The sequence below is a fragment of the Sturnira hondurensis genome, unplaced genomic scaffold (assembly GCF_014824575.4).
Source record: "Sturnira hondurensis isolate 20B ecotype Veracruz unplaced genomic scaffold, ASM1482457v3 Scaffold0000780, whole genome shotgun sequence".
In the NCBI taxonomy this organism is placed as follows: Eukaryota; Metazoa; Chordata; class Mammalia; order Chiroptera; family Phyllostomidae; genus Sturnira; species Sturnira hondurensis.
Genome location: NW_028073411.1, coordinates 11,653,219 through 11,680,961, shown reverse-complemented (window position 1 = coordinate 11,680,961; position 27,743 = coordinate 11,653,219). Strand labels below are relative to the sequence as shown.

At 46.3% G+C, this 27,743-nt stretch overlaps 1 protein-coding gene across 1 annotated transcript in view; it reads left to right on the top strand.

Annotated features, from left to right (window-relative positions):
* The first annotated feature begins 2,373 nt into the window (after nucleotides 1-2,373).
* The window catches only part of C1QTNF7 (C1q and TNF related 7), a 93,244-nt gene continuing 67,874 nt past the window's right edge, over nucleotides 2,374-27,743 (top strand). The window contains exon 1 of the mRNA XM_037045618.1: nucleotides 2,374-2,757. Coding sequence (XP_036901513.1) covers nucleotides 2,736-2,757 — 22 coding nt within the window. The 5' untranslated portion in view covers nucleotides 2,374-2,735. The remainder of the gene's footprint in view (nucleotides 2,758-27,743) is intronic.

The following is a 27,743-nucleotide window of genomic DNA, read 5'->3' as shown; positions in this document are numbered from 1 at the left end:
TCTCTCTATTCCCTTTTATTTCTGTTTGTAATTTAGACATTCCTTCTTGGACTCATCCTTGACAGTCCTTGCCAGATGCTATTCATTGTAACCAATGCACACCATTGTTTCTTCCCCCTCCTTCTCTCCTAGACCTGCAAAGTTACTTGGCACATGTGGCCTTCCAAGGTGTCATGGGTGCCAGTTTCACCAAATGTTCCGCCATTGCCAAGCATGGCATTTCACCTCTGTGGTCCCTGGGATCAGTTTCCTGACCACTCACCTCCTGTTAGGCCCTGGCGGATGAGTGAGGTTTATGTTAGAGAATCCCATGTCCACAGCCAGTTTTGGTGTTAAGCACAGCATTCATCACAGTGACTCACAAATTGCAAAGTACCAGACACACAACGAGGTACTTCATTAATATTTGTTGAATAAATGCAATATAATGTATATACAGCACCTGGCAGAAGTAAGGCCTGCTTGGGTGTGGTCGGTAGGAGGGTAATATGGGTGTACTAATATATAGTTTTAACTTGAACATTTCACCTAAAACATCATAGGATTTGCTTGAGTGTGGTATTGTTATGTTACAGAGTTACATGTTTCTTCTGTAATAAAAAGGGGCATTATTTGTGCTGGACCCTGTGTGTGTGTATATACACATACACAGATAGGTTGTTTTAATATACTTGCATTTAATCTTTGACTGGTAAGAAAACCAATGCTTAAAAAATGTAACACATCCAAAGCCACCTAACTGGAGTGTGGCGGATCCAGGTCTATGACCCTGCACGTGCTTATTTCTCCAGACATCGTCCCAGGAGGAGGCAGAATAAAAACAGGCTCCGCCTTTTCCTCTGTTTTCCTAGCATGGGAAGTCTGAAACCTGACCTTTCGCTGTGGTCTGAGAGTCCTCCTCTCCTTGCACGGTCTCAATCAGAAGTGTTACCGTCTAGCCATAGAATAATAGTTACACTGGGTGACTCAAAACACACAGTGCGAAGTAGCATATAGCTTTTTAATGAATGAATGAGATTTTTGTGCTGTGACTTGTTTGCATAAATTTACACAGTGAGCATACTTAATAGATTGTACCTGTGTCAACATTTCTTTTCTCCACCAAATGGCTTTATTTATTTAATGAATATTGTCTATAATCATTCAGGGGTTTCACTGTACCATAACCATTCATTAAATCTAGCACGGGCACACCTTCTTGGCCCTCAACTCTCTGCACAAGCTTTGACATATAAACATTGTCTCGGAGGAACACACCTGCAAACCAAGGTTGCCAAAACTGTTGACTAGTCTGAACCTATGCAATATTTTATTTGATTCAGTTTGTATTTTTTTAGCACTTATTATCAGGTACTGAGTGATACCTGCTTTAAGATACAAAAAGACAAATGCCATAGGGTGTCCCTTATATGTGGAACCTAAAGAACAAAATAGACAAAGTAGAAACAGACTCCTAGATACAAAGACAGACCAACATTGGACAGAGGGGAGGGAGGTTGGAGGACTGGGTGAAAAAGGTGAAGGGATTGAGAAGTACAGGCTGGTAGTTACAGAACAGTCTCAGGCATGTAAATTACTGCCTAAGGAATATATCAATAATATTGCAATGGCCATGTATGGTGCCAGGTGGGTGCATGGAATGTCTAGGGGGGCCACACTGGAGAGTGTGACTGGCTGCTATGCTGTCCATACAAAGATGATGCAGAATAGAATTAAGTGTAGACTGTAATTGAGAATTTTTTAAGATATACTATAAAAATGTTTTAAACCACCATTTTCAGTTGACCACACTTTAAATTGGCTGTACTTTGAATTCATAAATGCATGTGTATGTGTGTGAGAGGGGGAAGAGACTGACAGCAGGAGGAGAAGGGTGATGGAAGGAGTGAAATCTGTAACATCCGTTACAGACTAAACATCGGAAGACTCATTCAGCTACAGACACACGCTGCAAAGCAAGTAACCTTCCTGGACGTGATGACTTGCAAACAAGATAAAGGTTAAAATAAGACCAATAAAGGACATCATTTTAGGTATTTTCCCCTTTTATAAAAATATCATGGGCACTAATTTTAAATTTTCAAAAAGACAGGGAAGAAAGAATTGCATGGAAATAACAGTGTTAGCAAAGGGCTGTTTAAACACAATTTCACTAGCATTCTTGTTCCCTAACTTGAGACATAAACTGTCCGGTGCACTTTTTGCTTCCAGTGAGGTGATGCCGATCGGTCTCAAGGCACCACTTGAAAAGGCAAAAGCAACTTGAAGTAACACGGTGAGAAGATCCATGGATAAAAGAGGGAAAGGAACAGAAGTGTTTTGATACCTGAACCCTTTGCTTCTGATTTGCCTCAGGCTGGGGTTTGTAGAAGAACGCCACCCGCTCCTACTCATTCCTAACGAGAGTATATATTGAGCTCTTTGAAATGTGAGTATTATGGGAAGGATCGCAGTTGCTTTAAATTAGAGCAGTTGGCAAGTGCCTGGGAGGAGCAGGAGGTTGTTTAAACTGAGGAAGACAGTTGCAAAACCTCCTCCAACAGCATGAGCTCCGAGCTTCAAATGTGTTCTCGTGCGCAGACGAGTGCTTCATGTTTCATCAAGCGGTTTTTTGTGTTGTTTTGAAGCGGCTTTGAATAATAAATGCGTATTTCTGCTTGACATTTTTTTTAAATGGTTTCTAACTGCATGGGACAACCGAAGCCAAAAAGCCTCATGTTTTGGTGGGAAGTGTGATGTCAGCAATGCCTAGAAAAGGTAAGCTACCACTTCTCTGTGGTATTTCTCCTTCTCTCCCGTTTGGCCTTTGTCAAAAATATTTCCCAGGGGAACTTAAAACAGCTACTTGTAAAGAAACGAGGAGCTTATACAAAGTGTTTCAACGAATGATATATCAGAGGTTCGAGAACTCAGCGGTGGTGCTTTCTCCTATTTTCTATTCTGCTCGACCCGCAAACCTCTCCGAAGTAGCTTTTGACTGTATGAAAAATGCCGTTTCCTTTAGACAGTGCGTGCGAGTCTTCAAAATCTCTATCCGATGTGCTTGGCTTTCGCTAATGTGGTGATGGGCTGATTTTACCGAGGCCAGAGTGTCTATGTTTTCTTACTCCGTTATATGCAACTCAACTTCCGGAGCTATGATCTTTCTATTAGCTCAGAAATCTTTCCCACGGAAGTTTTTTAATAACATTCCAAAAATTCTCTTAAATACAGTTACTATGACTGCTTATAAACTTGTTTTGCAGAGCATGTTTTTAAACGTTAAATAAGTCATTTGATTTTTTCCTTTGTAGCCACATGAGATGAGGTTACAGTTATTATGTCTTGGGGGGGAAGAGTTCCACACCAAGTGTGTTCATTCCAGTCTCAGTTGACTGACAATGCTGTTATCTCAATGCAGTAGCTTTGCCTTCTTGATCGTGCCTCAGAAACAGGTAGGAAGTAGAGAGACTAAAGAATTTCGTATTTTTCCATGCATTGGCCAGATGAGACATTGCTTGTGGTTTTAGGAGGAAAGGCACAAGTATGTGATGTGTTCTTCCAATTTCCCTGAAAAAGTCTGTTATCGGCATTCCCATCTTTTCAAGGCAAACTTCCAGGTGCAAAAAATAAAATAAAATAAAATAAAATAAAATAAAACCTAGATAGTTGTGGAGGTCTGCAAATTCTTCCAGCACGCTGCATTTAGCAGAGCCCTGAGCTCATTCCTCCATGCACACAGATGTTCTCACCGGCAGAAATTAAAAAGCTCTGTGGGTTTGACCCAGCTTTTGAGTGGCTTGAGACATCTAAGCAGCCGCAGTCTGCAAAACCCACCCATCGGGAGACACTAGCAAACACTCCGTGGGGCCTGGGTGAGAGTGTGAGGTGCTACGCCGTGCTTGGGTTACAAAGGGCTCTACCTGTGTTTCCTGCACCAACGCATTCTCTGTGTCTGAGCTCTCTCTCCCTTCTGCGTCCAATTCTGATTACATAAGGTGGATTATAATGGCTTCTCTGCCTTTTGTGGTCTCCGTGAAGGGAATGAGATGAAGATCAGAGGAAGGACATTATTTTTCAAAACCGAGAAGGCAGTTCAATCAGCTCATTGCAAGGTGGTCAAGAGAAATTGTTAGTTCCTTTCCCCGTCCACGGTTGTTAATGGAAGAAACGAGGGACCAGTGCCCGCCCTCTCCTCGTCTTTCTTCCCCTACATTCTCTCCTTTCCCTTTCTCTCCTTCTACCCACGCTGGCCACACGGCCTCAAGAGAGGCAGCAGTGGGTTGGACATTTGAAAGTATTCTCATCTCTTCCTCCTCACCCTCTCGACTATTCCCGGGCCAGTTGGAGGAGCCCCCACCCTGTTTGGAGGGGGTCTCCAGGACCCCACCCCATGACCTCATCGAAGGCAGCTGGAGAGCTGGGATGGCCAGCGGTTTCGTGGCGCCAGACTGCGCCCCAGGGATGGGTGCGGCTGAGAACAGCGCAGAGTGGCATGACGTGCCGGGGGGCGGGGGAGGGGGCAGAAGCGGAGCGAGGACTTCCCACCCCAAGCTCCTACGCAGGCGGGCTCCATCTCTGGAAACCAGGCCTGCCAGGCCCCGCCTCTGGGCCCTGGGGAGGCCCCAAAGAGCCTGAAAAGGAAAGGCAATTAGAGCTGCTAATGAAGCCCAAGCCAGCTGACTCATCTGAGGCGCAGCCACCAAGGGGCTTTGTAAGGAGACCTGGACAGCGCCCTGGAAAGGACAGGTCAGGGTTGTCCCAAAAAGGACGATGATGAGAGGCCCAGTGTGACCTAATCATACCTGTTCACCTCAGAGGGGCCGAAGGAGAGGATGGAGCGAGGCCATCCGTGTTAACTAATGAACTGCTAGGGAGTGTGGGAGCCCCGCTGTCTGAAGCGGAAAAGGATTTGAACATAAGCCAGACCTGGCCCAGGTTGTCAGCTGCCCCCACAGATCCCGACTCTGTGAACCAGGACCCAAAAAGCCCCAGGCTCAGGAATCAAACCCTAGAGAGACTAGGAAAGAGGTACCCTTAACTGAGTATCCACTCCATGCCAGAAACTTTGCCAAGGCTCTTTGAGCCTAGCCCTGACAGAGAGAACGTGTGTAAGAGTCAGCACAGAAGTACGTGGAGAACAGCGTTGAGTGGGGCTTTGGAAATCTGCCTGATAAAGTCAGAGAAATCTCATAGAGTTGCATTTGAACTAGACCTTGGAGGAGGATTAAAATACCATCAAAGAAACAATAGGGGCAAGAGCATCCAGGCAGAAGCCAGTGAGCGGAGGCACTGAGGTGGGAAGACCATGGTGGCTCCCAGGAACCCAGTCCACTGGGGCAGTGAGGCTCTCCTGCCCAAATTGCATCTCGAGGCTCACTAGTTTCAGGGATTAGTGATAAAAGGATAACCCAAAGCGAAATGTGGGAAGCTACGCACCACGGTGGACCAGAACTCAGGTTCTGGGGAGACACACATCTGACTTCAGATGCAGCTCTACCTGGTAACCGCCCTGCAAACTCAGACCTATTCAAGCATCAGTTTCTTCACCTGTTAAATGAAGCCAATAGTTATATCTATTCATATAAAGGTATTCTGGGGGTGAGTTAGGAATCTGTAAAAAGGGCCTACTATCAGAGTGTCTGGCATATGAGAGCTTCGTGAATGTGAGCTTTTATTATCTGTGAAATGCTGATTTCTTCACTGCAGGGCTTCTCGCACATTTACGTTTTTTATTTTATTTTTCTCAAATACTCCCTTTGCATTTGTGTCTACTAATGAAGACATTAATTTATAACATTTTATTGACTACTTCTTTTGTCTCAAGCACTATTCAAAGTGCTTTATTTGAATAGTGTGGGGGCTGAGTGGAGGCACACAAAGGGGGTAAAGTGGGGACATCTGTAATAGTGTCAACAATAAGAATAAAGTAAAACAAAATGAAAAAATAACTAAATCATAATAAAAATGAATAGTTGCATTTAAAACTCACATTCTATCTGGGACATTATTACTAGAATTCTGCTATAATCTTGACTTTATACGTTGAGAAAACTGTGGCCCAGAAAGGTCCAGTAACTTGCTCAAATTTATCTCAGGAATAAATTTGATGGGGCACCCATAATCAAAACTTTCTGATCATCACTCATGCTAGGAAGTTAGCTATTTTCACATGTTTTTGTTTCTTAATGTGTCCTCTGTCTTTCTATGAGTGGGTGTTAGAATCTGGTCTTTTCCGCACTCATTAGGACATGAAACCACCTTTCCCAACGGCTATCACACAAATCACGGAATGTGGAATGTGCGCTGGAAAATGGCAAACTGCCCGTGGCCTTCAAACGCATGCCATTCCCCAAGACTTGATTAAAATTTAAATCTCCACTTCATTAACTGATTTCCCACATTTCTATAAAACAGAAGCCCAACAACTGGGATTCTCATATTTAAGGCAATTAAGTTTTTTAAAAAACATTGTCAACCTTTAGAAGGGAAAGTGACAGAAAGCAAATCCTTGTCTCACACCCGAGAAAGTCAGCCTTTGTCGGTGGTTTTGGGGGCCTGCTGTACAGATGGCCCTGCAAAAGACACCAGCTATAATAAAACAGGACCTGGAAGGAGTGCTCAGTCAAATGGAGAAAATAAAATATGTGTTCCTACATGTAAAACGCAAAGTTAGATTTCCGAAAAAGACATCAGAGAGGCTCATAGTGAATGAGGCTTCAGAGAAAAGGAGACCTCAGGTGTCTGGAAAAACTAGAGTAATGTGTAACACTCTCTGGCACTTACCATGTACGAGGAACTGTGCTAAGTACCTTATAATAATATGACTAATCCATGTGTACTTTGTAAGGCTACAAGATGGGTTTTAATGGGCCCATTTAACAGGTGAGAAAATTGAGCCCTAGAGAAATTCAGTAACCACCTGAAGTTTTCTAAGAAGTAAGTGGCAGAGTCTGATCTCAAACTCAGGTCCATCTGATGGATGTTCAGGGAAGACCCCTCAGAGGAGGTAACATGAAATTTGGCCTTGAAGGATGGATAAGATGGTGGTAGGGGCGTTCCAAGCAGGAAGAAGAGTATTAGGAAAACCACGAAAGATACCAGCGTGGGGAGTGGTAGGAGAGCTTCCCTAGTGGAACAAAGTGCAGGCATGGGGAACAAAGGGAAATAAGCTCAAAAGACTTAGCCGGCAGATGGGGAAGGGGTCATGGAGACTTGGCTGGAATCAGGTCATAAGAAAGACTTGGATGCCAAACCACAGAGTTTGAATTTTTTAATGGAGTGATCATTAAAAGTTTGTAAACAAGAAAGTAACTTGCCAGCAGTTCATCAAAACAACTATTTCAGATGATTAAGCAGTGCACAGGCAGGGCAGAGACTAAACTCCCAGTCAGGGAGCGCTATTTGTCCAGCAGGAGACAACAGTGGCCCTTGTTCACACAGCGGTTAAGGGGTGGGGGTGAACCTGGAGCCCAGTCTCCTCCACCTGCTCCACCAAGGCCATGACCATCCTCGTGGTCTTTCAAATAACAGTCTTGAGGCCTTGTTAAATCTGACCAGACCCTGTGAAATAAGAGGGATCGGGGAATGGAAGGGGCAGGAGGAGCTGGCTGACGTCTGGGGCCCTTCTCAGTCCCCGGACTCCGTGGAGATAAACCTCTCGGTGCTTTCATGGGAATCATTAACTCTGCAGTTCCTCATTCCGTTACCAGGGTCTGTACTTCGTCCTATCAAGTGGGCCTACTGCCAAAAGAACATCAGGGTCTAGAGAAGTGCCTAAGTTTATAGCTATGGCGATTACATAATGTGGTATTGGCATGCAGTGATTGGGGGAGTGTATTTTAATATATCCCTTCAGGAGAAACTCTCAGCCATCATCCTGGCTGTCTGCCTTTAGCAAAATTCAGCTGTCTGCCTCTTGTACTGAGTGGTCTTACCGCAGCTGATCCCAAGTTGGGTCCCTGCGACACTCTGAATGATAGTTACCCACCAGGTGTTGTTATATGACCGCCTCCAGCTCTCAAATAGCTGCTGAGCCCCCAAGAAGTAGGAATTAATTCATCTTTAAATTCTCCAGTGTCTTACCATGAGAGCGGGTGTCAAGCAATCTAAAAAACACAGGTCTGCAGAAATATCACATTTCTTTGTTTTCTTTCATTCAACTTGAATCTGATTCCGAGAGTCCATGCATACAGGAACTTCAGTTTTAGAAATGATCAGGCTCCTGCCCCACCACCTCCAATACCAAGGAGGTTTTTCTTCTTACCAGTTATGCTCAGTCTTATAAACTGCCTGTCCCTGATGTCTGTGGAGTCTGCTGTCAACCCCTGTCTAGGGTCTGAGAGTCACTGTCTAAAGTCACTGGCGGGCCAGACACCCCACAGAGTGAGCACTTTCACTTCTCACAGAGGTGCTAATCCTGACCCCCTCTCTCCAGGCCCAAGGAAATCTCTTCTCAGGGGTCTCCTATCCCCCATCTTGTGGGATACACTCAGGAAAGAAAGAAAACCAGGTTTTTCAAGGAACGTCTGCTTCCTGTTCTGCACAATCTTGAGACAAATACACACCAAGGCCCAGGCAACATTCTTGGAATCAGCTGGCGGTGAAGGACACACATTCCAACATCCAGTTGGTATTCCGTAATCGTCAGTGACACGCGGTCCTCAATAACTGATGAAATGGCCTCTCCGAAGTTGCTCGGTTTGCTGACAGAGAAGGGGCTGTTATGACCAGCTTAATAGAGTCTTTTTAATGCACACCTAGCATGGGCCGGTGCTTTGCATATACGGGCTCCACGTCCCCGTTTTTCAGGTGAGGAGTGGTGAGTAGCTTAGTTAATGTCCTATAAGCGCCAAGAGATGGAGCATGTCTCTAAACTGAAGGTGTCGCGGTCTCCATAACACACACCGTCCCCACCCTGCCACATGGACCCTGGAAGGATTCTTTATTTTCTACCGAGCAGCCCAGAGGTCTACTCTTGACTAGTCCTTCAGTTGCCATTTCTAATTAAAACTTGTTTTAAACAGAGATTTTTTCACTATGAACACAGTGTGACTCTGCTTTGGATCATAATAATCCCACAGGCCGGTTCATTACCCCATTTTATCATGCATCTCGGAAGCAGCAGATTTAACACCGGCTGGAAGACACGAACGAGATGAAATGACGTGTCCAAGGTCACAGAGCCAGACGAGAGCTCCGGCTCCAACGCATGTTTGTCTGCCTCCAAATCACAGGGAGGGCCTTAGTGCTAAGGAATCAAAGACAAATTATAGAATACCATGAATTATTTGCAGTTTCGGGGCCTATTCTACCAATAACGGCCATGCAGAGCTTACGCGGTTGTCTTAAACCACATCCTACCAAATATATAGCCCTCAGCACGAGACCAACATTTGACAGTTGTCATTAAGATATTCCTTGGTGGCTTTTCTGTTATCCTCAATGTGGCTTATTCTCTTAAATTGGTTGTGATTTTTTACCAGTTTCTTTCTTAACCATTATTTTTTTTTAGAAAAGACTGTTTAGGAAGTAGTTGTTACCCCATTCCACTCTAAAATCTAATTTAATGTTAATAGGATCTTAGTTAAGGATTTCTTTGAATGTATTGGCCTCACCAGCCCATCTGGTGAGCATATCATACGTGTTTATGCCGGTTTCCCAGGTCATCAGCATCCCCTCTCTTCCTTCCCAATTAAGACCACATTCCTTGGCATGGTCTTCAGGGGACTTTGAAAATCCCTCTTTTCCCAGCCCTCCTTGTCCACCTTCATCCCTACAGTCATCCTCCATGTATCCATAGGCCCCTGTATACCAAATACCATGAACTGAGTGACTTAAACAACAGAAATAAATTTTCTCACAGTTCTGGAGACGAGCAGTCCAAGACCAACATGTCCGTCAATTTGGTTCTTTCAGAGGCCATTCCCCTTAATGTGTAGATGGCTTCCTTCCTGCAGTGGCCTTGCACAGTCTTTCTTCTGTGCAGCACACCTCTGGGTTTTCTCTGTGTGTCAAAATTCCCTCTTATAAGGACACCAGCCCAGCTGGATTAGGGCCAACCCTCAGGGCCTCACTTTAACTTCATAAGCCATTTAAAGGTCTTATCTTCAGTCCTGGCTGGTGTAAATTCATTGGATTGAACACGGGCCTGCAAAGCAAAGGGTCGCAGGTTCGATTCCCAGTCAGGGCACATGCCTGGATTGCAGGCCACGCTCCCAGTAGGAGATGCATGAGGGGCAACCACACATTGATGTTTCTCTCCCTCCCTTCCCTTCTCTCTAAAAATAAATTTTAAAAAACCTTGTAAAAAAGGGTCTTATCTTCTAATACAGTCACACTCTAAGGTAGTTAAACTGTGAATTATGGGGGAAACTCAATTCGGCCCAGAACAGCAAAACACCTACACACAGTGAACCCCTCACAGTTGCACGAGCGTCCCTTTTCTCTAGGTAACGTGGGTCTAAAGAATCAAGCCTATTCTTCCGTCTTTGTATGAATTATGTTGAACTATATAAAACTGCTGACCTTCAACCATTTTATTACCTACGAAAATAGCAATTTTATATGTTTCCAATATAGTGAGGAGACTTAACAAAAATTCTCATTTCTTGAAGGCAATTTATGTGCTAGGTCCTTAAAATGTCACAGAAAATTGTTGATCATCTCCTGCTTCGTCCCTGAGGCTGATACGGAATGCAATTCAAACAGGCTTTTAGAATTTATCTACACAGCAGATTTCACGTTCAGTCTCAATACCGACGGCACCAAAAAGCTCATATTTGTTAAGGCAGCTCCTTCCATTAAAACACCACTGGCTGCCAGAATGTTCTGTATTATACCGGAATCTGGACATTTGCAAATGTCTCTCCATTGGTCTTTGCTCTGCTTTTGAAAGTAGCAAGGAGAAGTCCACCTCTTTTTTCCTGGCCTTTTAAATACTTGAAGACCATCACCGACTGCCTCCCCAAAGCTCTCTGGGGTTTCCCTGCACTTACAGAGAGGAATTTCCCCCTGGACACCGTGTGGTTCAGCAGGAACAGCCACACCCCTCTGGAAAGGGACATCCCGACTTGGACACCAGGTTCCGGATGACTTCTCCCCACTGCACACTCTGTGTCAGCTCCCTAGGACGGAGAGGGACACTCTGTGCTGAGAAAGGATGGGGGCCCAACCAGGGGCGGGCAGGAAGGAAAGCAGAGCCCAACAAGTGGTGACTGGCCCGAGCTGCTGGCACTGCCCCTCAGGGTGGTGTCTGACACCCACACTTCAGGGCCACTGGTACCCTCTCTAACTCAAATACTTTATTTTCCTTAATGCTGAATTTGTACCAGCTTTGCCAGGAAGCTCATCTCATAAAAAGACCAACACTCAGACTTAACAAAGACAAAACCAAATACTTAGCTGTAATGAAGCCTACTCTCACCCATGTGATAGTGCCGATTTTCTTCGTAGTGAACTAAGAGAATGAAGAATCTGGAATTATAAACTCTCTCTATGCCAGTTTCAGCCCTAACCATTCCTGGTTGTATGATTGTGGGGAAGATCTTTGAACTCTCTGAGCCTCTGTCTGTCCGTTAAATTGGGAATAATACATACCTAGTCCAGTGGACCCATTGGTAGTATTAAATGAGATACTATGTTAGAGAAAGTATGCAAGTTAGAAGGTGAAATGCAAATGCCCGTTGTTATGGAAAGGGAAAAGCAAAACATCGCATTCTGAGAGTGTGGGCTCACCAAGGGGCGGCTTTGGAAGAGGCTGTCTCTTGCAGGCGTGTCACTGTTCCCTCTCCTGTGGCTCAGCCTTCCCTGCCTGCTGCAGCAGCCCAGGGCACAGAAACTCTCTCACCATGGCCACTCACAACATGACCACTTACAACAAAATCCCATTCCCGTGACAGGGATGTGTCCGTGCAGTGTTCACTTGCACGGGATTGGATCTACGCCTGGGGAACTAACTTACGTGGGCCTCAACGGTATTGTTGACACCCACCATAACTAGAAAGGGAATGGGGTTTGAATCTCAGCTCTCCTACCTAGCTGTGTGACTCTGCACAAGCTTAGTAACCTCTCTGAGCCTCAGTTTCTTCATTTGCAAAACAAAATAACTTTAGGCTCCCCAGCCCCCAAAATGCCAGTTGTTGTTAAGGGCCTGATATTTTTGGCTGGCCAGCTGATATTCCCACAGACCTCTTTGTTTTAGGGGAGTTCTTCTCACTGGACAAATTGACGCAGGGCAGGTGATTAAACATAAAAGTTCGAACAAGAGAGAAGAACACATGTAGATACTCAGTGACGGGACTTGCATGTGAATGTGAACCTTTCAAGGGGAACAGTTTCAGCCCAGATGAGAGTGCAAACTGACGAGCAGAATCTGGAATGGCTCCCCCTGGTCTATTTGAATTCTCCAAGGGCCTCAGCTGTTTGATTTGAGATGATTTGTGCTTGCCATTTGCTAACCCAACTCTGCATTGTGGTTTTAGTGCTTTTGTCTGTAAAAGAAAATATACGTGTCCCCCAGGGTCCATCAGCAGCAACACGTCACCACAGCTCTAGGCAGTATACTAGGTGGAAGGCTGCAATCCTTGTATAGGACCAGGCTGGACCCGTGCTTGAGTGAATGGGCGTGTGGCTGAGACCCCACGTCCTGGGGTGGCATGCTCCACCCCAAGTGGGCACTCACCGCTCGCTCCAATGTGGCCCGACAGGGCCAGACCTTCAGATTCTAAAAGAACATCCATGTATCTGGGTTTTATGTGAAATGCTCCTATTTTAAAAAACACTTGCTGCCTTTCACCTATGGGAATGGCAGTTTCATATGGTTCAACCCAATTTAACCTAGAGACACAGAAACAGTTCAAGATTTTTTGCTGCGTGGGACATCTCAAGAGACCTTGCCCTTCAAAAAGAACTGTCTTAAATAAGTGTGGCACACACACACACACACACAGTGCTAACAGTGACGGCTAACAGAGCACCCTCCCTACCCAGAGGTATGTGTGGGGGCAAACCGTCATTTAATCCCCCAACACCCTGCAAAGCTGGCACCGTGTGTATCCTCACTTTACAAATGAGACCCAAAGCCTCACCACCCGCTGATGCTGGTGCACGTGGACGTGGATACGTCATCCGCTGGCCTAGAGAGCCAGGGTCCCCACGTCTGCTAGGCCAGAGGAAGAAACTGAAGCTGCGTGTTCCGGCCCACTCCCCCGGAGATGGCAGGTCGTGAAGCAGAGACCTCCTGGACTCACTCTACTTCACACCCCTGGGATTAGTTCTCTCAGGCTATGACAGCAGAACAACCCCACACGCTGGATGGCTGAAGCGATGGAAATTTACTTATTTCACTGGTCAGATGGTGGAAGGCCAAGATCGAGGTGTCTATAAGATTGGTTCCTGGAAAAACCCTGTTCTTGGCTGGCAGATGGCCACCTTCTAGCTATCACTTGACATAGGGGAGATCAAGATATAGCCAGTGGGGGGAGAGAGCGAGGTCTGGTGCTTCCTTCTCTTCTCATGAAGACACCAGTCCTATTGAATCAGGGCCCCACCCTCATGGCCTCGGTTAACCTTAATTACCCCCTTAAAGGCCCTGTCTCCAAACACTGTCCCACAGTGGGTTAGGGCTTCAACATACGAATTGGGGGAGGATCACAGTTAAGTGTCTGTAACACCCCTCATCCCTTCTGTGGAGAATCAGCCACTGCTACTTTTCCTTCTTTTCCAATCTTCGCCCTCCGTCTTCTTCCTGTCCAGCCCACTTCATTCAGCCACGCCCTCTTTCTACCCTATAGTTTGTACCACGCAGTCCTTTCATTCTCCATCCATCTCCTGCCTTGCTTTCCGCAAGCCCCTCTCCTCACACATTCTCCTTTCTCTCCCTCCGCTCTCTCTTCTCTACTCCTTCACTCCAGCCACCCTCTTCTCCAAAGTCTCCTCCTCTCTCTTCCTTTTCTTCTTGCCCTCTCCTCCACCAGAGCCCCCGAGTCAAAACCCTCTCCGTATTTATGCCTCGTAAATACAAACAGATTATGCCTGCAGTGAATATGCCCCTGATAGCTGGAGTGACATGCACAGCGCCTCGTTCACAGTGGAAATCCCGTGCATGTCAGTGTGCCCCTTCTACACAGAGCTCCAGGCAAGCCCAAAGAAATGTGCGAGATGAAGCAGTGGAAATGGAAAAAAAAAAAAGATGGAAGCCATTAGATGGAAGAGGAACTAACTATGTGAGCCACAGGGCCCCATCTAGTTACTGTGATTGAGTGTGAAACTTCACCTCCTGGAAGCCAGACCCAGAGCCTTTTCAGACTTGAAGTGACCGGTGTACCCTCCAGTGTGCTCAGGGTGAAGGGTCAGAGGGCAGGAAATGAAGTCCTTGTCCTTGGCCCTGACCTGGGTCCTGCTTTGAACAACTGTTTCCCCTCATGTAACTACATTCTTTCCAGCATTGCCTTGATCTCGCACTGGCTAGCCAGTGCTGTAGTAAACTCTCACTTAGATCCTGTTTAGAACGTTGTTTTGAGTAGTCAAGAAGGCAAATCTTACAATGAAGGTAATTTGTAGTTAGAGTTGTTGCTATGGTGTTGTTAAAGGAAATCTGAAGTTTTTGATTAATCAGCTTACTGAATACAGGTTCAAGTGACAGCTGGTTAGCTTTGGGAGAAAGGTCACAGATAACAGAAGGAAGGGAAGGGAAGGGAAGGGAAGGGAGGAAGGGTTTTGTTGAACCCTTTTTCACATTCTCCTAGAGTATTTTCCTTATCTTTCCTTGCGCTGTACTCTTTCCTCTCTCCTGCACCCTCAGCGTCCCTCTGAGGCCTGCAGAGAAGGCCGCACCTCCACCTCTGGCCACTCCTGTTCAATGAAAACCTAGTTCTTTCTTTCCAACACTCTCTCCTGAACATAGAAATCCAACCACTATCGCAAATTTTCTGCTTTATGACTGACTTAGCCATTCCCTCAGAATGCCCTTGACAACTGGTCAGTGCCTAAGACTCTTGCAATTATCTTACTCTGGACATTGCATGCCAGTAGGGCCACCGGCAAGCTGCAGTAGTGGTGGCCTGAGTAACCAGAAGATGAGAAGTATCAACACCAAAGCACAGGAAGAAAGTTTGCAGGGTCCTGGCCTGGAGACGGGGAAAACCGAAGGGTGACATGGCACTGATGTTGAGTATTTGAATATCTCCCCCAAGTAAGACTTCTGGAGGAATTCCCCCACATTTGGCATGAATTACTTAAGATTCTGGTCCAGAGGGGACCTGTTCGGAGTTAAAACCGAAGCTTTCATTTTCTAGGCTTGTGACCTTGGACAACTAGCCCTCCCTACACCCACTTTCATGCTGTAAAATGAGGCTAGTCCATCTCATCAAACTTCTAATACACGCGTGTTATAGATCCATGTGAGGATACAATATGGTGCTCAATCAGCCATTGCTAAGATTAATATTCCTGACACTCCTGATGAAATACAATAGAAGAGAAAGTATTAGATATACAGGGTTATTGGGTCATAAAGCGTAAGATCCTCCCTTCCTTCTCCCTTTTCCCATACCCATCCAGCAGGCCCTTGAACTTGCATTCAGTAAGCTTTCTGATTAACCAAGAATTGCAGAATTCCTTTAACAGTACCATAGCAATGACTCCAACCATTAGTTACCTTAATTATAACAATTGCATCCTTTACTACACAAAACCACATTCTAAACAGGATTTGAGTGAGACCCCTGGAGGAGCTTCAGAAGTGTTTGGTGAGTCGGAGAAGCAGAACTTTGCCATGTTATGTAAATCAAGGAGAGGACTCTCAGCAGTGGTCCTCAGCCTCGGCTGCACCTTACACAGCGACGAGAGCTGTGAGGAGTCCCAGAGCCCAGGCTGTACCCAAGACCATTATACCAGATTCTCTGGTGGTGGGATCCGTGTAAAAATAGAAAGTTAAAGGCCCCGAGGTGATTCTGATACACAGCCAAGGCTCAGAGCTGCTGTTGCAGAGGAGGTGGTGGCCAGCACAGTGCAAAGCCGCAGCGGTGACGGGGCCGTGTGTGTGGTGGGAGTGCACTGATGACTTTCTACACTCCAGGGCCTCAATTTCCCCTCTTTTTCTTCTCATGGCACACCTAAATTAATTACGAAAATTCTGTGACACACCAAAAAAGTGTATTTTTGCCAATCTGACAAAAAATAGGCATAATTTTTATTCATCCACACCAGACAGCTGTTGTTTTGTCAACCATTGTCATTTTTTTTTATCTGACAAGAGAAACATTGATAAGGGGAAAGAGGCCAGTGCCCCTAGCGAAATACTCAGGTATTGCAAGTTTTAGAAGCTCTGCGTCCCACTGGTGGGAAACCCCTGCACTAGAGGAACTGTCAGGAGGCCGTGGAAACAGAAATTCAGCTGTGAAAGGAAGGGCTGGATGGCTCGGTCCTTCAGTGGGTGTGCAGCCTGGAGGGAAGAGTGAGGAAGGGAGCGTGAGGGGTCAGCTAAAGCGCAATAATAACCTTTTCAGAGTGCCGGAGACCATCGATGAGACTACCATATCTGGTACATTTACAATTTAAAGTGTGGGAAATAGTCACAAAAAAAAAAAAAAACGGCTTCATCAGTGCAGTAGGTTTCACCTTGATGACACCAGACCTGTGACCGTATCCCGAGCGACCACGCCTCTGTTTAACACCTCACTCCTCGGTTTATTTTAATGGCCACCTGTTCAGTTTTCTCCTGTGTGTCAATATTTACTACCTCTCTTAATCTTCACAAAACCTTCTAAAATGGCTGCCTCTGCTGTGCAGACAGGGAAGCTTTTCAGGTGAGATGAGATTTACGGAGGTTCGCCGGTTTGCCCCGAGTCAGCAGTGGAATACCAGGGTTCCGACCGGGATCCGCGTGACCCCGAAGCCCACGGGCTTTCCACCCTGCCCCTGAGCCCCGGGTAAAGCACAAATTGAATGGCTGGAGAGCTGCATGCTTCCATAGAAACCTGACAAAAACTGTGCCCTGAAAGGTCATGTCCCAGCACCAGGGCCTCTGAGTGAAATGAATGAAAAAGTAAAAGTGTATCGAAGGCTGCGGCTCCTACTTCAGGTTGCACGAGGGCGTGAGCAAGGTGCAAAGCATTTTTTGAAAGGGGTGGGCACAAGGCCCTTGTCATCATGGGCACCGATGCCCAGGAAGGTGGTAGAGGGGCGGCCAGAAATGGGATTGCCCACAACTGACCCTAACCCCACACTCGGGTGCATGGACAGGACCAGTCACTCTCCGCCATCGTTGTTCCTCTGCGCCATCAGCCCGCTCCTTGCTCCTTCCCCGGGTACGCAGTCCTTGCTGGCTTCTGCCTGCCCAGTCACCCCCCCAAGTTTCCATTCATTTGGAGGTCTTCACTTGCTGAAACAGATTGTCCATGTCCCTCCGTCACCCCAGAAAACTGATCAGTATCCATTTGCAAGCGCATTTTCCTCGGAGCCCACCCAGGTACATATAATCCAGAGGGCAGCCTTGATTTCAGGAGTATTAGCTTAGACAATGAAGTCTAATACAAAGATTGAGATTAGTTCCAAAGAGGAACTAATAATCCGTGTCAAAGAGATGATTTCCATCTGGGCTGCTATCTGTAGACATTGTTGCTAGTTATACTTTGCACTCAGATAAGGGAGCAAGACTTTGCTTTTCCTCCCAATCAAAGGGCCTGGACGTTGCCGATGCAATGTCTGCATGAAAGAGCCAGTGACATTGTGTGTTGTCTCTTGAAAAATAAATGTTTAATAATGTATCTTAAAAGAAACTGGCCAGCAAGTTCATTCCAGGACAAGTTTTAGATTCTTTGAGAATAAACTTGGATAAGACCATAGCAGAGACTGTTTAGTTTGGACAGACAGACTGCCGACATGCCCACAGAAAGGCAGGTTTTTCTTTCGGCTCCAATTTTTAGGTTTTCTTGAAAAGTTTGTGAAACAAAAACTGGAAAGAAGACTATGGGATGGACCCGTAAAATGTGAGCACCTCAGACAGAGTTTGTGGCTCTGATAGAAACAGTCCTGGGAGTCCCAGGTGGCTCGGACAAGATTCTGGTCCATGGTGGCTGTAACTGATGACACAAGTCATTGAAGGAAGGGAAAGAGATGCGTTTTCTGGGTGCCCACTGTATCTGGCGTGTGCCATCTGTCCTAACTAGGAGCGGACAGGCACTGCATTCAGTCCTCCAGGCACCCCTTGAGGTGGACACTATGTCCATTTACCAGCAGGGAAAAGAAGCTGAGGACGGTGAACGGCAGGGATCGCCTGGCGAGGGTGGGGGTGATATGAGCGGCAGAACGAGGCTGAAACTACTCTTTGTCCAAAATGTGTCTGAGTCCATGAATCAGTGGGTCTTGGGACATAACAAAAGAAGAAATAAATCATACACGGAATCTATGGGCTCTGTATCCACTCCAACCACTGGAAATTGGAAGCTGATGTTTTGTGCGAGCCTGAAGCTGCGGTCAAGGTGTATCCCCATATTCCTGGATCTTGAGAAGAAGCGTCATCATCGTTTCCCCCTCCGCAGCTGTTTCGTGGAGGGCTGGCTGCGTGTACTTAATCCTCATCAAAATCCCTCTTCCAACCAGGGAAAGGGAGGCCCGTAAGTCTCAAACCTCAAAGGAGAGAAACTCGGACAGGGTCTCGAAGGAGCGAGAGGACCCATATATTCAGTGGAGAATAGAGGGGGGAAAAACTTGCATATGGACTCCTCCGTGAAAGCCAAGTATCCCTGTTTACTCAGAGAAGAATGTTCTGGAAGGAAAGCAGTGAAATAAAAGTTTGAGGAGGGTTGAATAAGGGTTCAAACAGCAAAGAACTCACATGCAGGAGAGGTCATCTTGACTGTCCTCTCAAGGAAAAGAGAAGCCACTTTTGAGAGAGAGAGCCATGTGGACAGCAGCATTTCAGAGGGACTGTGCTGGCCACCCTGTGGGGGCGGGGCTGGAAATGAGGAGGCCAGATGGGGGACTTTCCCCAGGCAAATTCCAGGACATCCCGAAGGCCAGGGCTGGCTGGCTGGAGGTTCTCTGTGACGACACTTGGGCTCTGCTGAGCCCTGTTTGGATGAAGCAGGCATCTTCCGGCTGCCTGTGCCCTTTGCCATGGGTTCATGGGGAGTGATGCAAAATCGGGATCCTTGACTCGGAAACGTCATCTGGAACTCTTTCACCAGAGAATGACCCCTCCCCGGAGAAGGACACTCCCCCCAACAGGCATATTGACCTTAGGAGGCAGGACAGGAGGGGAAAGCCACTCGGGGAATGAACGTGCCTGCCTCACGAAGAAGCATTCCCCCCGCTGTGAGACACCTGTTTAAATTATAGCTCTCAAGCAGAAATGTCAGAATGGGAAGGGCCCACTTGGACTCTGTTAGTACTTAGGGAGAGTTTCCGTAGAAATACTGTCACCTCCCCCTGCCTCTGCTCACGCAGGCCCTTCCGGCACCGCTGCATTCTTGCTTTCATCAGAGCAATCTTCACAAATCCGTGCCTGGGGAAAGCCGAAACCAGGCCTTGCTTCTTAGGGGCAGCAGTTCACAGGCTGTAGAAAGTCCAGGAGGCGGTGTGGAGAAAGGGGCTGGAGAACTAACGTGAATCTCATTTAGCCATATGATCTTGAGCAAATTCATTCAGCTGCAGAATAGCAATAAAACCATGATGCAATTATATAGATGACAGGATCAGACTGAAGGCAAGGAGCTGACACAGTGGAGAACAAGGTCAAATCAAGGTCAACGGGGCCAAGCAGGGGAGGAGGAGGAATGCAGCAGGCTGGGTTAGGCTCGGAGACACTGCAGGCTCCATGCCCCACCTGGGCGGGGCACTGGATGCTTGCGAACTGTCCTGCTGGAACCCCACCCCTCCCACTTGCTGGTTGTGTGTGTTTAGACATGGCCCGCACCTCCTCAAAGTCCCCTCTCCCTGTCAAACAATGTGGATAATAAGGGCAGTGCAGAGAGCAGTGGTGGGGAGTAACTGAGGTCAAGGGCAGAGGGGCTTGCCCATCAGAAGGGGGCTGCAGCAGGTGGTGGCAGAGCCCCCTCACCATCCCTCCTGTGCCAGACATTAACCCTTTAGTTTCTGGTCTGCAGGGAGGTCTGGTGGGTGGGAGGCTGGCAGGACAGCTTTTACCAAAGCCCTGCATCCAGTTGCCAGTCCCCTATAATGCTCAATGAGTCAGGACAGTTATTTTTAAGGCTCAGTTATGTTTCCTTTCTTGTGCCTGACTCCTCACCACTCAGAATGGTTTGCATGCCACTCAACGCTGTGCTCTGTATGAAGGGGAATGAAATATAAGACAGACGCAGGCTCTGACTGTTAGAGGACAAGCAATATTTAAATGACCCACACCAGGACTGAGCGAGCCTTGTCTCTGCAGCCTTGTTAGACAAGCCTTGCCTCTGCAGCCAATGGAACCCTAACCTGCGTGAGTTTGGCTGGTGGAAGCAATGGTCCAGCCCACTGAAAAGGCCTTCAGGAGGCCCCCACTTGGACGGCCAGGCGTCATCTGAACAGTCGGGGCTTTGGGACCAATGCAGGTGACCAGGCATTTGAGAGTTGGGTTCCATGGGCAAAAGTAATTCATCAGTTGTTTTAAAACGTATAGTCAATTCTTCCTATTCACAGTAGTTAGGTTCTGTCTGAAGTCACTCCAGAGACTGAATAAGCAAATCCTGAACCACTGTTCCTAGGGAAAGTACAGGATTAGGGTCCTACGAGTCTCTGGTGACAGCATTTCAACAATTGATCACACAACCTTGTTCTGCATGTGTTTCTGTTTAAAGACACTTTACTCAATGCACACTGTTGACATTAATGGCACTCAAACTCGTTTCTGAGTGCGGCTCACCTGACACGTGGGCTTTTCTCCCGAAGACACATCACACAGCCTTCCTGCACCTGGGAATTCTAGACACCACTTCTGTGACGGCCACTCTAAGCAGCCCAAGAACGCAAAACAGGTGGCACTGAACAGACTGTAGCAAGGACACTTGTTTATACCGTGAGAGCTGGAAGAAGACAAAGCGTCACCTTGTTCCACTTCAGCTGCATTTGTGCGTGTTGAAGGCTCAGATTTTTTGCAGTTCTGTGCATAGCCTCAAATGACTGAGACAGCACCATGAGCATGGTTGTGGAGATTGCAAATAAATTTCAGAAAGTGGGTGAATTTGCCAAAATACAAAACCTGCCAGTGACAAGTGCTGACTGTATCTGAAAGGCATTCACACACTTACGTATCAGACATAATATTTGCACTTAGACTCAGCCTCGTAAGGGCTCCAGTCAATTCATATCAGCTTGATTTATATCTAAAAACCACAAGCATTAACTAGCCCAGAGGACACCGTGGTTGTCAAAAGAAAGTAAAATATTCCATTGTAGAGCTGGGGTGGGGGGGTTCCCATAAAAGCACACTGATCCCAAATAGGGACATCTTTCTAAGATTGGTCACTTGGATATTTTAGCATTAAATTGATAGAAAATCTTTTTTCTGTAAAGGCAGGCTCTGTGTCTGGGACTGATAGAAACTGGTCCTGGCCGTGTCCTTGGGCACGATGCAGAACAGGGTCAGCCCTCCTTCCACGTGGTGGTCTCTCGAATATTGGAAGACACTACCAGTCCCCTCCTCCAAGAGGGCAGTTGCCAACCTTTGACATTGCTGTCTCTCACAATTCTACCATCTGTCACCTTCTTGGAACAGCGTTCTAACCTATCAGAAATTAACTGCCATCTGCTTAGGCTCTAGAATAAAGTTAAGTAGCTTCAATATCAGCTGGCAAGACAGTTAATTTACACAACTTTACTGGGGAGTGATTTGGCAACGCACAGGAAATTCCTTAAAATACTCAAATCTCCCCATGTCTCAAGATTGAGTCTAAGGAAATGATCCTGCTGGGATTTAGTTAGGAGAATGTACATTACAGGGTTCTTCATAACTGAGAGTCCCGAGCAAGGAACACTGTAAGGAAATGATGGCACATCCGTACGGCCACTGACTGCCGGGTCGCCATTAAGGTGACAATGTGCACAGATCCACATTGACTGACACCGCTATTTACACAGTCATAACAGAAAAGAAGATTCTAAAAGAGTGGGTACAATTTGATTAGATCTTTTATTAAAAAATCCCTCTACAATGAAGAACAACATTCTCAAGAGATTAACAAAAGCACTCTTCTTTATTACTTTTTTCTACGATAAGCCCTTACATTAGTAATAAGGAAAACTCATTCTGTTCAGTGCTTAAAAATTAAAATTAAAACAACCCACTGGTAGCTCCCTCTTGCTTTCAGGAAAGAGTTTAAGCACTCTGGCTTGGGGCACACCATGATTTCTGATCTTACCCTCTTAGCTTTCCTCACAAGCTCTTTCCACTTCGGCCACAGTGGACCATAGAAAATTCCCCAGATCTGTGTCCCTGCTTTCCCCGGCCTGCTGGAGAAGTCCTCTCAGCTGGGAAGCGGAATCTCAGAGATGGTGTGAAATCACACAACTCACAAAGTGGCAAAACTAGTCCCAGGCTGTCTGTCCCTGAAGCCCATGCTGTCGTCCCGGCATCACAATGACAAACTGGCTCTGGCACCATAGTGTCTTTGTGTCCTGTTTCATCTCAGCGCAGGCAAGTTCATTGCTGAGGTTGTTTGCAGAACTGTCTGGGGAGCACACACCCTGAACTCCAGCCTTGCGTGTTGTCTCAGACACAGCAGGTCAGAGGCCCCAGCAGCGTGTTTGCCCCTTTTGACCCAGGGTGTTGGGAGCAATATTTTAGCCAGACATTAAAGCTGGGTTTGCAGACATAAGCCCTGTGTAGTCAGGTTTTGCTAATCTGGTCTATTCCGACTCTGGTCTTTCATTATAAAAATTTAATATTGAAGTTTAAAACCCAGATGGCATAAATAGTTCCAGATGCCTTCCTGAATCCCTGAATTCCCCATTAGAATAAGGAGAGACATTGCTATTTGTGAGTGGATGTTTACATTTTAATTCACCGAAAAACCAAAGGATCTCTAGGCAGTTCTTCCTTCCCTGAAGGAAACACAGGCCCTCTCTGAGTGTCTCAAGGAGCCGAGTCATCAAGATTCACAGCCCAGCTGTCAGCCATATGTTCTGCTTTATTCATTCCTCCCCTCGAAGGGTAAAATCGCATCACCCTGAATACAGGGCCCTCGGGCCAGGCTGCCTCTATTCCAGTCTGACTAGGTGTCTTTGGGCGAGTCATTTAAGCTCCCCATTCCTCAGTTCTCTCGCCTGCAAGATGGGGGTAATCACAGCCCTAATCTTACTTAGGGCTGATGTGAGAGATGAATGAGTTAATAAGTTGAAGTGTTTAGAACAATGACAGCCACACAGCCAAATGTTTGCTCTCGTTACTACCTAAGAGGTGGTGCGGGAGGTCTCAATGGCTGGCTAGAAAGTCCATTCCTTTTTTTCTTCCAGATAAACAGAGTTAAGTCTCCTTAACCTTGGACTGAGAAGACTCATACTTCTGAGAGTCACTAATAAGCTAACCCCACAAAAGGCCTTCATTGCTGACCTTCAACAGAGGACTTACAGCCCATACGCCCCTCAGCCTCTTGGTTTCACACCTCTAGATGACGCATTTGGGCCAGATGGCCTCTAGACAGACTCGGCTCCATTTCACGTTTGACTTACCCTTTCGCGTCTCAGTAGCGACAAAAGCTCGTGTGATAGTTTAATATTTACTGATCCCTTATACGTATGCCCCCTACTTACTCTTCATCTCAGCTTTGCTAAGTAGGTATTATTATCTTTGTTGCTGCTATCATCATCAGAATTTTGCAGCGTGGAAAACCAAAGCCTGGTCAGATGAAAAGACTTACCCCAAATTAGGCAGCTGGTAAGTGACTCAGTGGGGATTTGAACCTGGATTCTCTGCCTTGAAATGCTGCATTTTTTTTCTACCCAATCACTGCTGATGCTGTAGAATTAGAATGCAGACCTTACAAGAGGCCTGAGGAATCTTTGCTTGCGTCACTTCCATTGGTTTGTTTCTGCACTTTAGGCTTTGATTTCTCTGTTTCCACTGACGCCGCTGCGTGTGACGAGCTGGAACGCCGCGCAGTCAGTGCACCAGGCCGGGGCTGTTTCTGTAGGTTGCAGTGATTATATGTTGGATGGTTGGTTTTTAAAAAAAGACATGTTTAATTGTTTTTTTCAAACAGAACTCTGTGATATCATAGCCCAATAATGCCTCATGTAGTAAGAAAAATGACTATTTTAGAAAGTTTGATCAGAAAGAAGCCAGATCTTTTGGAACCCTGCAGTATTGTACACACATCTGGAAGTCTTCCACACTGAGGGGAAGAGGAAAGGTGGGGTGGAGCCGGGTCAGTTAGGGAGTGCGTTCGACCCATGGGACAGCAACCCAGTTTCAGGGCTGTGGCCAAGCCATGGTGGGTGCTTCTCATCTGAAAAGCAGTTGTGTTGGAGATTCACAGTCGAGGGTGGGTGGTGGGTGCCATGGCTTCACCACGTCATCAGAGACCCCGGTTCCTTCTCCCCTCCTGCTCTTCAGCATTGGCACGCAGCTCTCTTTGTGGCGACCCCAAGATGTCCATGCTGCATTAATGTCAGGACTGCATTCTGGGGGAAATACAGCAGCAAAACACAGACAACAAAATCTGAACAGGTGACACCTGCTGTCTTCCCCCTGGAGGAAGTTTTCCTAGCAACCTCTTCGTTTGACCTCTTCTTAAATATCCTTGTTCAGGTGGAGTGGGTCACAGTGACTACTCTGGCCACATGGAACTGGGGAGGTAGGTATTTACCTGGGGACATTGGCTCCCCAAGCAAACGAGGCCTCTGTTAGTAAGAAAGGAGGACAAAATGGAAAATAGACATCAGAAAGGAACTCACAATCTGCCAAGAGCATTACCACTCACTGAGGGCCTGCAATGTATCAGGCACAAGCTAAGAAAGAACCAACACTACCCTTGCCCTAGACATAAAGAAAAGGCTGTCCAGAGAGCTGTAAAATACAAAATGAGATACAGAAGATTGCCACGTGGATTCTTCTCATGTGACAAGGCTTGGTACAGCGAAGCCCCCCCGCCCAGAATGCTTTCAGAGGCTCCCCCTCTCCTTGTCCTCTCTCTCAAATGAAATTAAGAGACATGACACCAGTTTCCTCTTAGAATGCCTCTATATTGGCATTATCTAATCAACCTTGGTATGATCTAGTTACGGCTACTTCTCTGTTGCATATCTTTCCAACCCACGGCACACACGGCATTGCTGGCTTTGTTTAGATTCCATCAAGTCTTTCCTGCTTGGTACATTCCTTCTTTCTGATGGACTCTCCAGAGCGCTAATGAAATTGTTTTCACTTTTACCTTCATCAGCTAAGACATAAATAGTCTTCCGTTTGGTGGTTTATCAGCCTTTTTATCATGCTCGGCATTTAGTAGGCGCTCGGGGGTATCTGTTGAAGGAATGAATCTCAGCTTTGTCTTTCACCAGCCAAGTGATCTGGGGAAAATTTTATAACCTGTTCTGAGAGAGACAAAAATTAATGCTTGGTGTTATAAGCCACTGGGATTTGAGGGTTGTTTATGATTATGGTGCAGTATTATACTGCAGTATTATATTATTATTATGGTGCAATAACTGATGATGCAGCCTGCCACCATGCGGTAAGGGAGGAAAATTCATGGCAAAGATGCCCGGCAGAGAATGCCAACGGCATTGACTACGGAAGAGCATCCCCACTGTAAGAAGACACATTGTTTATCTAGCATTCATTAAAATTGACAACCTTAAATTTTAATGACCTCCCATAAAATAAATACTAAAAAATGACACACAAACTTCTCTGAGTCACACTCTGAGGGTTTTAGAGCAGGTATAGAATACCACCAAGGAAAGAAATATTTTCTGGCCAAGCTTGATTTTGTTTTGATTACCAGTGGGCAAGCTTGTGGGGTGGCGACGATAACGGAAAACACCCCGAGTGCTTACCTCCCTGGTGCAGCTGCGTTGTAAGTGTGTTAGGTTGGAGTTATGGGAAACAAGCCATCTTTCTGTACCAAGAGGAGAATGGGTAAAGATTCTTGCCCGTGTGAGGCAAGAATCACATCTTTTGATTATCAGTGGAAACCAGAGCTGAAGAAAATTTGGAAATCTGACGTCCAGTCAGCCTGACCTCTATCCCCACCAAAGTGTAAACACTCTCCGGAGTAGAGAGCTGTTTCCCATCATGCCTGACACGCTCGTGAGTCTGACTTCTTTTCATGAAGCGTCCAGTGAAACGGGAATTTTGGGAGCGACACGCAGGTGTTTGGAACCACGTGGGGTGGCAGTCTTGCATCTTTTCAAGGCCTGTGCCAGACAGCAAAAGATAGCTCTCTGGAGCCTTCCTTTGTTCACGCAGCACAAACAACTGGTATTTGTGTTCCTTGGAATCAGACCTGGATTCGATTCCCAGATCTGCTAGCTGATAAATGTGCAACATTAGTCATACTGCTTGTCACCACCAAGTTTTCTCCTCATCTGTACAATGGAAATAACACGTAAGTTGAACCAAGTAAAACTGCCCCTATAGGAAGTGAAAAGAAGTTGGCAATTTCATGTGGTTCAGCCTATCTCTGTTAGGAGATAGAGACGGAAATCGGAATAGAAGGCTAAGTTTACATGCGTCTTCTACTGGACACAGTTCTGTTGTTGCCCATGACAGACACCTAACTCAAGACAGCCGAGAGAGGAAAGAAAGGGAAGGCACTGTTAGCTCCTGTCGGTCTACGGATGGCGTTAGCTTCCTCGTGGCAGCATCTGGGGGCTTGAATGATGCTTCTGTGTGTCTGTGTCTCTGTCCCTCCTGCCCCACTTCCTTGTGAGTCCATTGACCTGGTCACACATGACGAACAAGATGACCAATGACAATCTCTAGTGGAAGCACAACAGCCATCTCCCGCCCAGAGCCTACCTTTCTTGGGCTACATGCTCACCCAAGTCAAATAATCCGTTTCCAAATGCATCAGATCTCCCGGCCTTCTTTCCATCTCTCTATTTCCTTTTTTCTTTTATACTCTCTTTTTTGGCAACATACGCACCTTTCAAATATCATCTGATTTAGATCTTGTTTGTGATCTTCCAAGGAACTGTTCTGTGTTGTTTGATGAAAACAAGCCTGCTTCAATAGATACATTTATCCTGCATAATCCATCAAATAAGTGGAAACTTCATCGTTGATTAAGACAAGACATGTAGTGCAGTTACTGTGGTTTTACTGGGACAGCGTGGTTATGATGCTGAACATAGAGAACAAAAAGTGGGTGGAAGGGGCGAAAAAGACAGTGATTGTGAAATGAGGAGATTGGAGGCTGGAAGGGCTTGAGGACGAGTCTTTTCAAGGGGCATTCTCGTCTAACTCTTTACGTAGAGGTCGCATCTACCAACAATGAAAATTCTTGAGATTTGGAAACGTTTTCTTCGTTTGAGTCAACATCATCATTAATTAAGCAATGTAAACCAGAAAATCCTTCTTGGTTATAAACTATGCTTTGAAGCCAGGCCTGCATTTGAATGTTTTCAATCAAAATTGTAACATGCAAGTTGAAAGGAAACAGTGTCGAGCCCTCAGGGGAGTGCCGTGAAAGGGGGAGGCGGGGTCTTCAGAAGACCCTTCGGAGAGTGTTGCGAATTTTATTGCCCTTGTTAAAAGGGCTGAAGAATCCACTTCTCTTTGGAGGCAAATCCAAATGCTCCCTCACGGCAGGGTTCCCACCAAC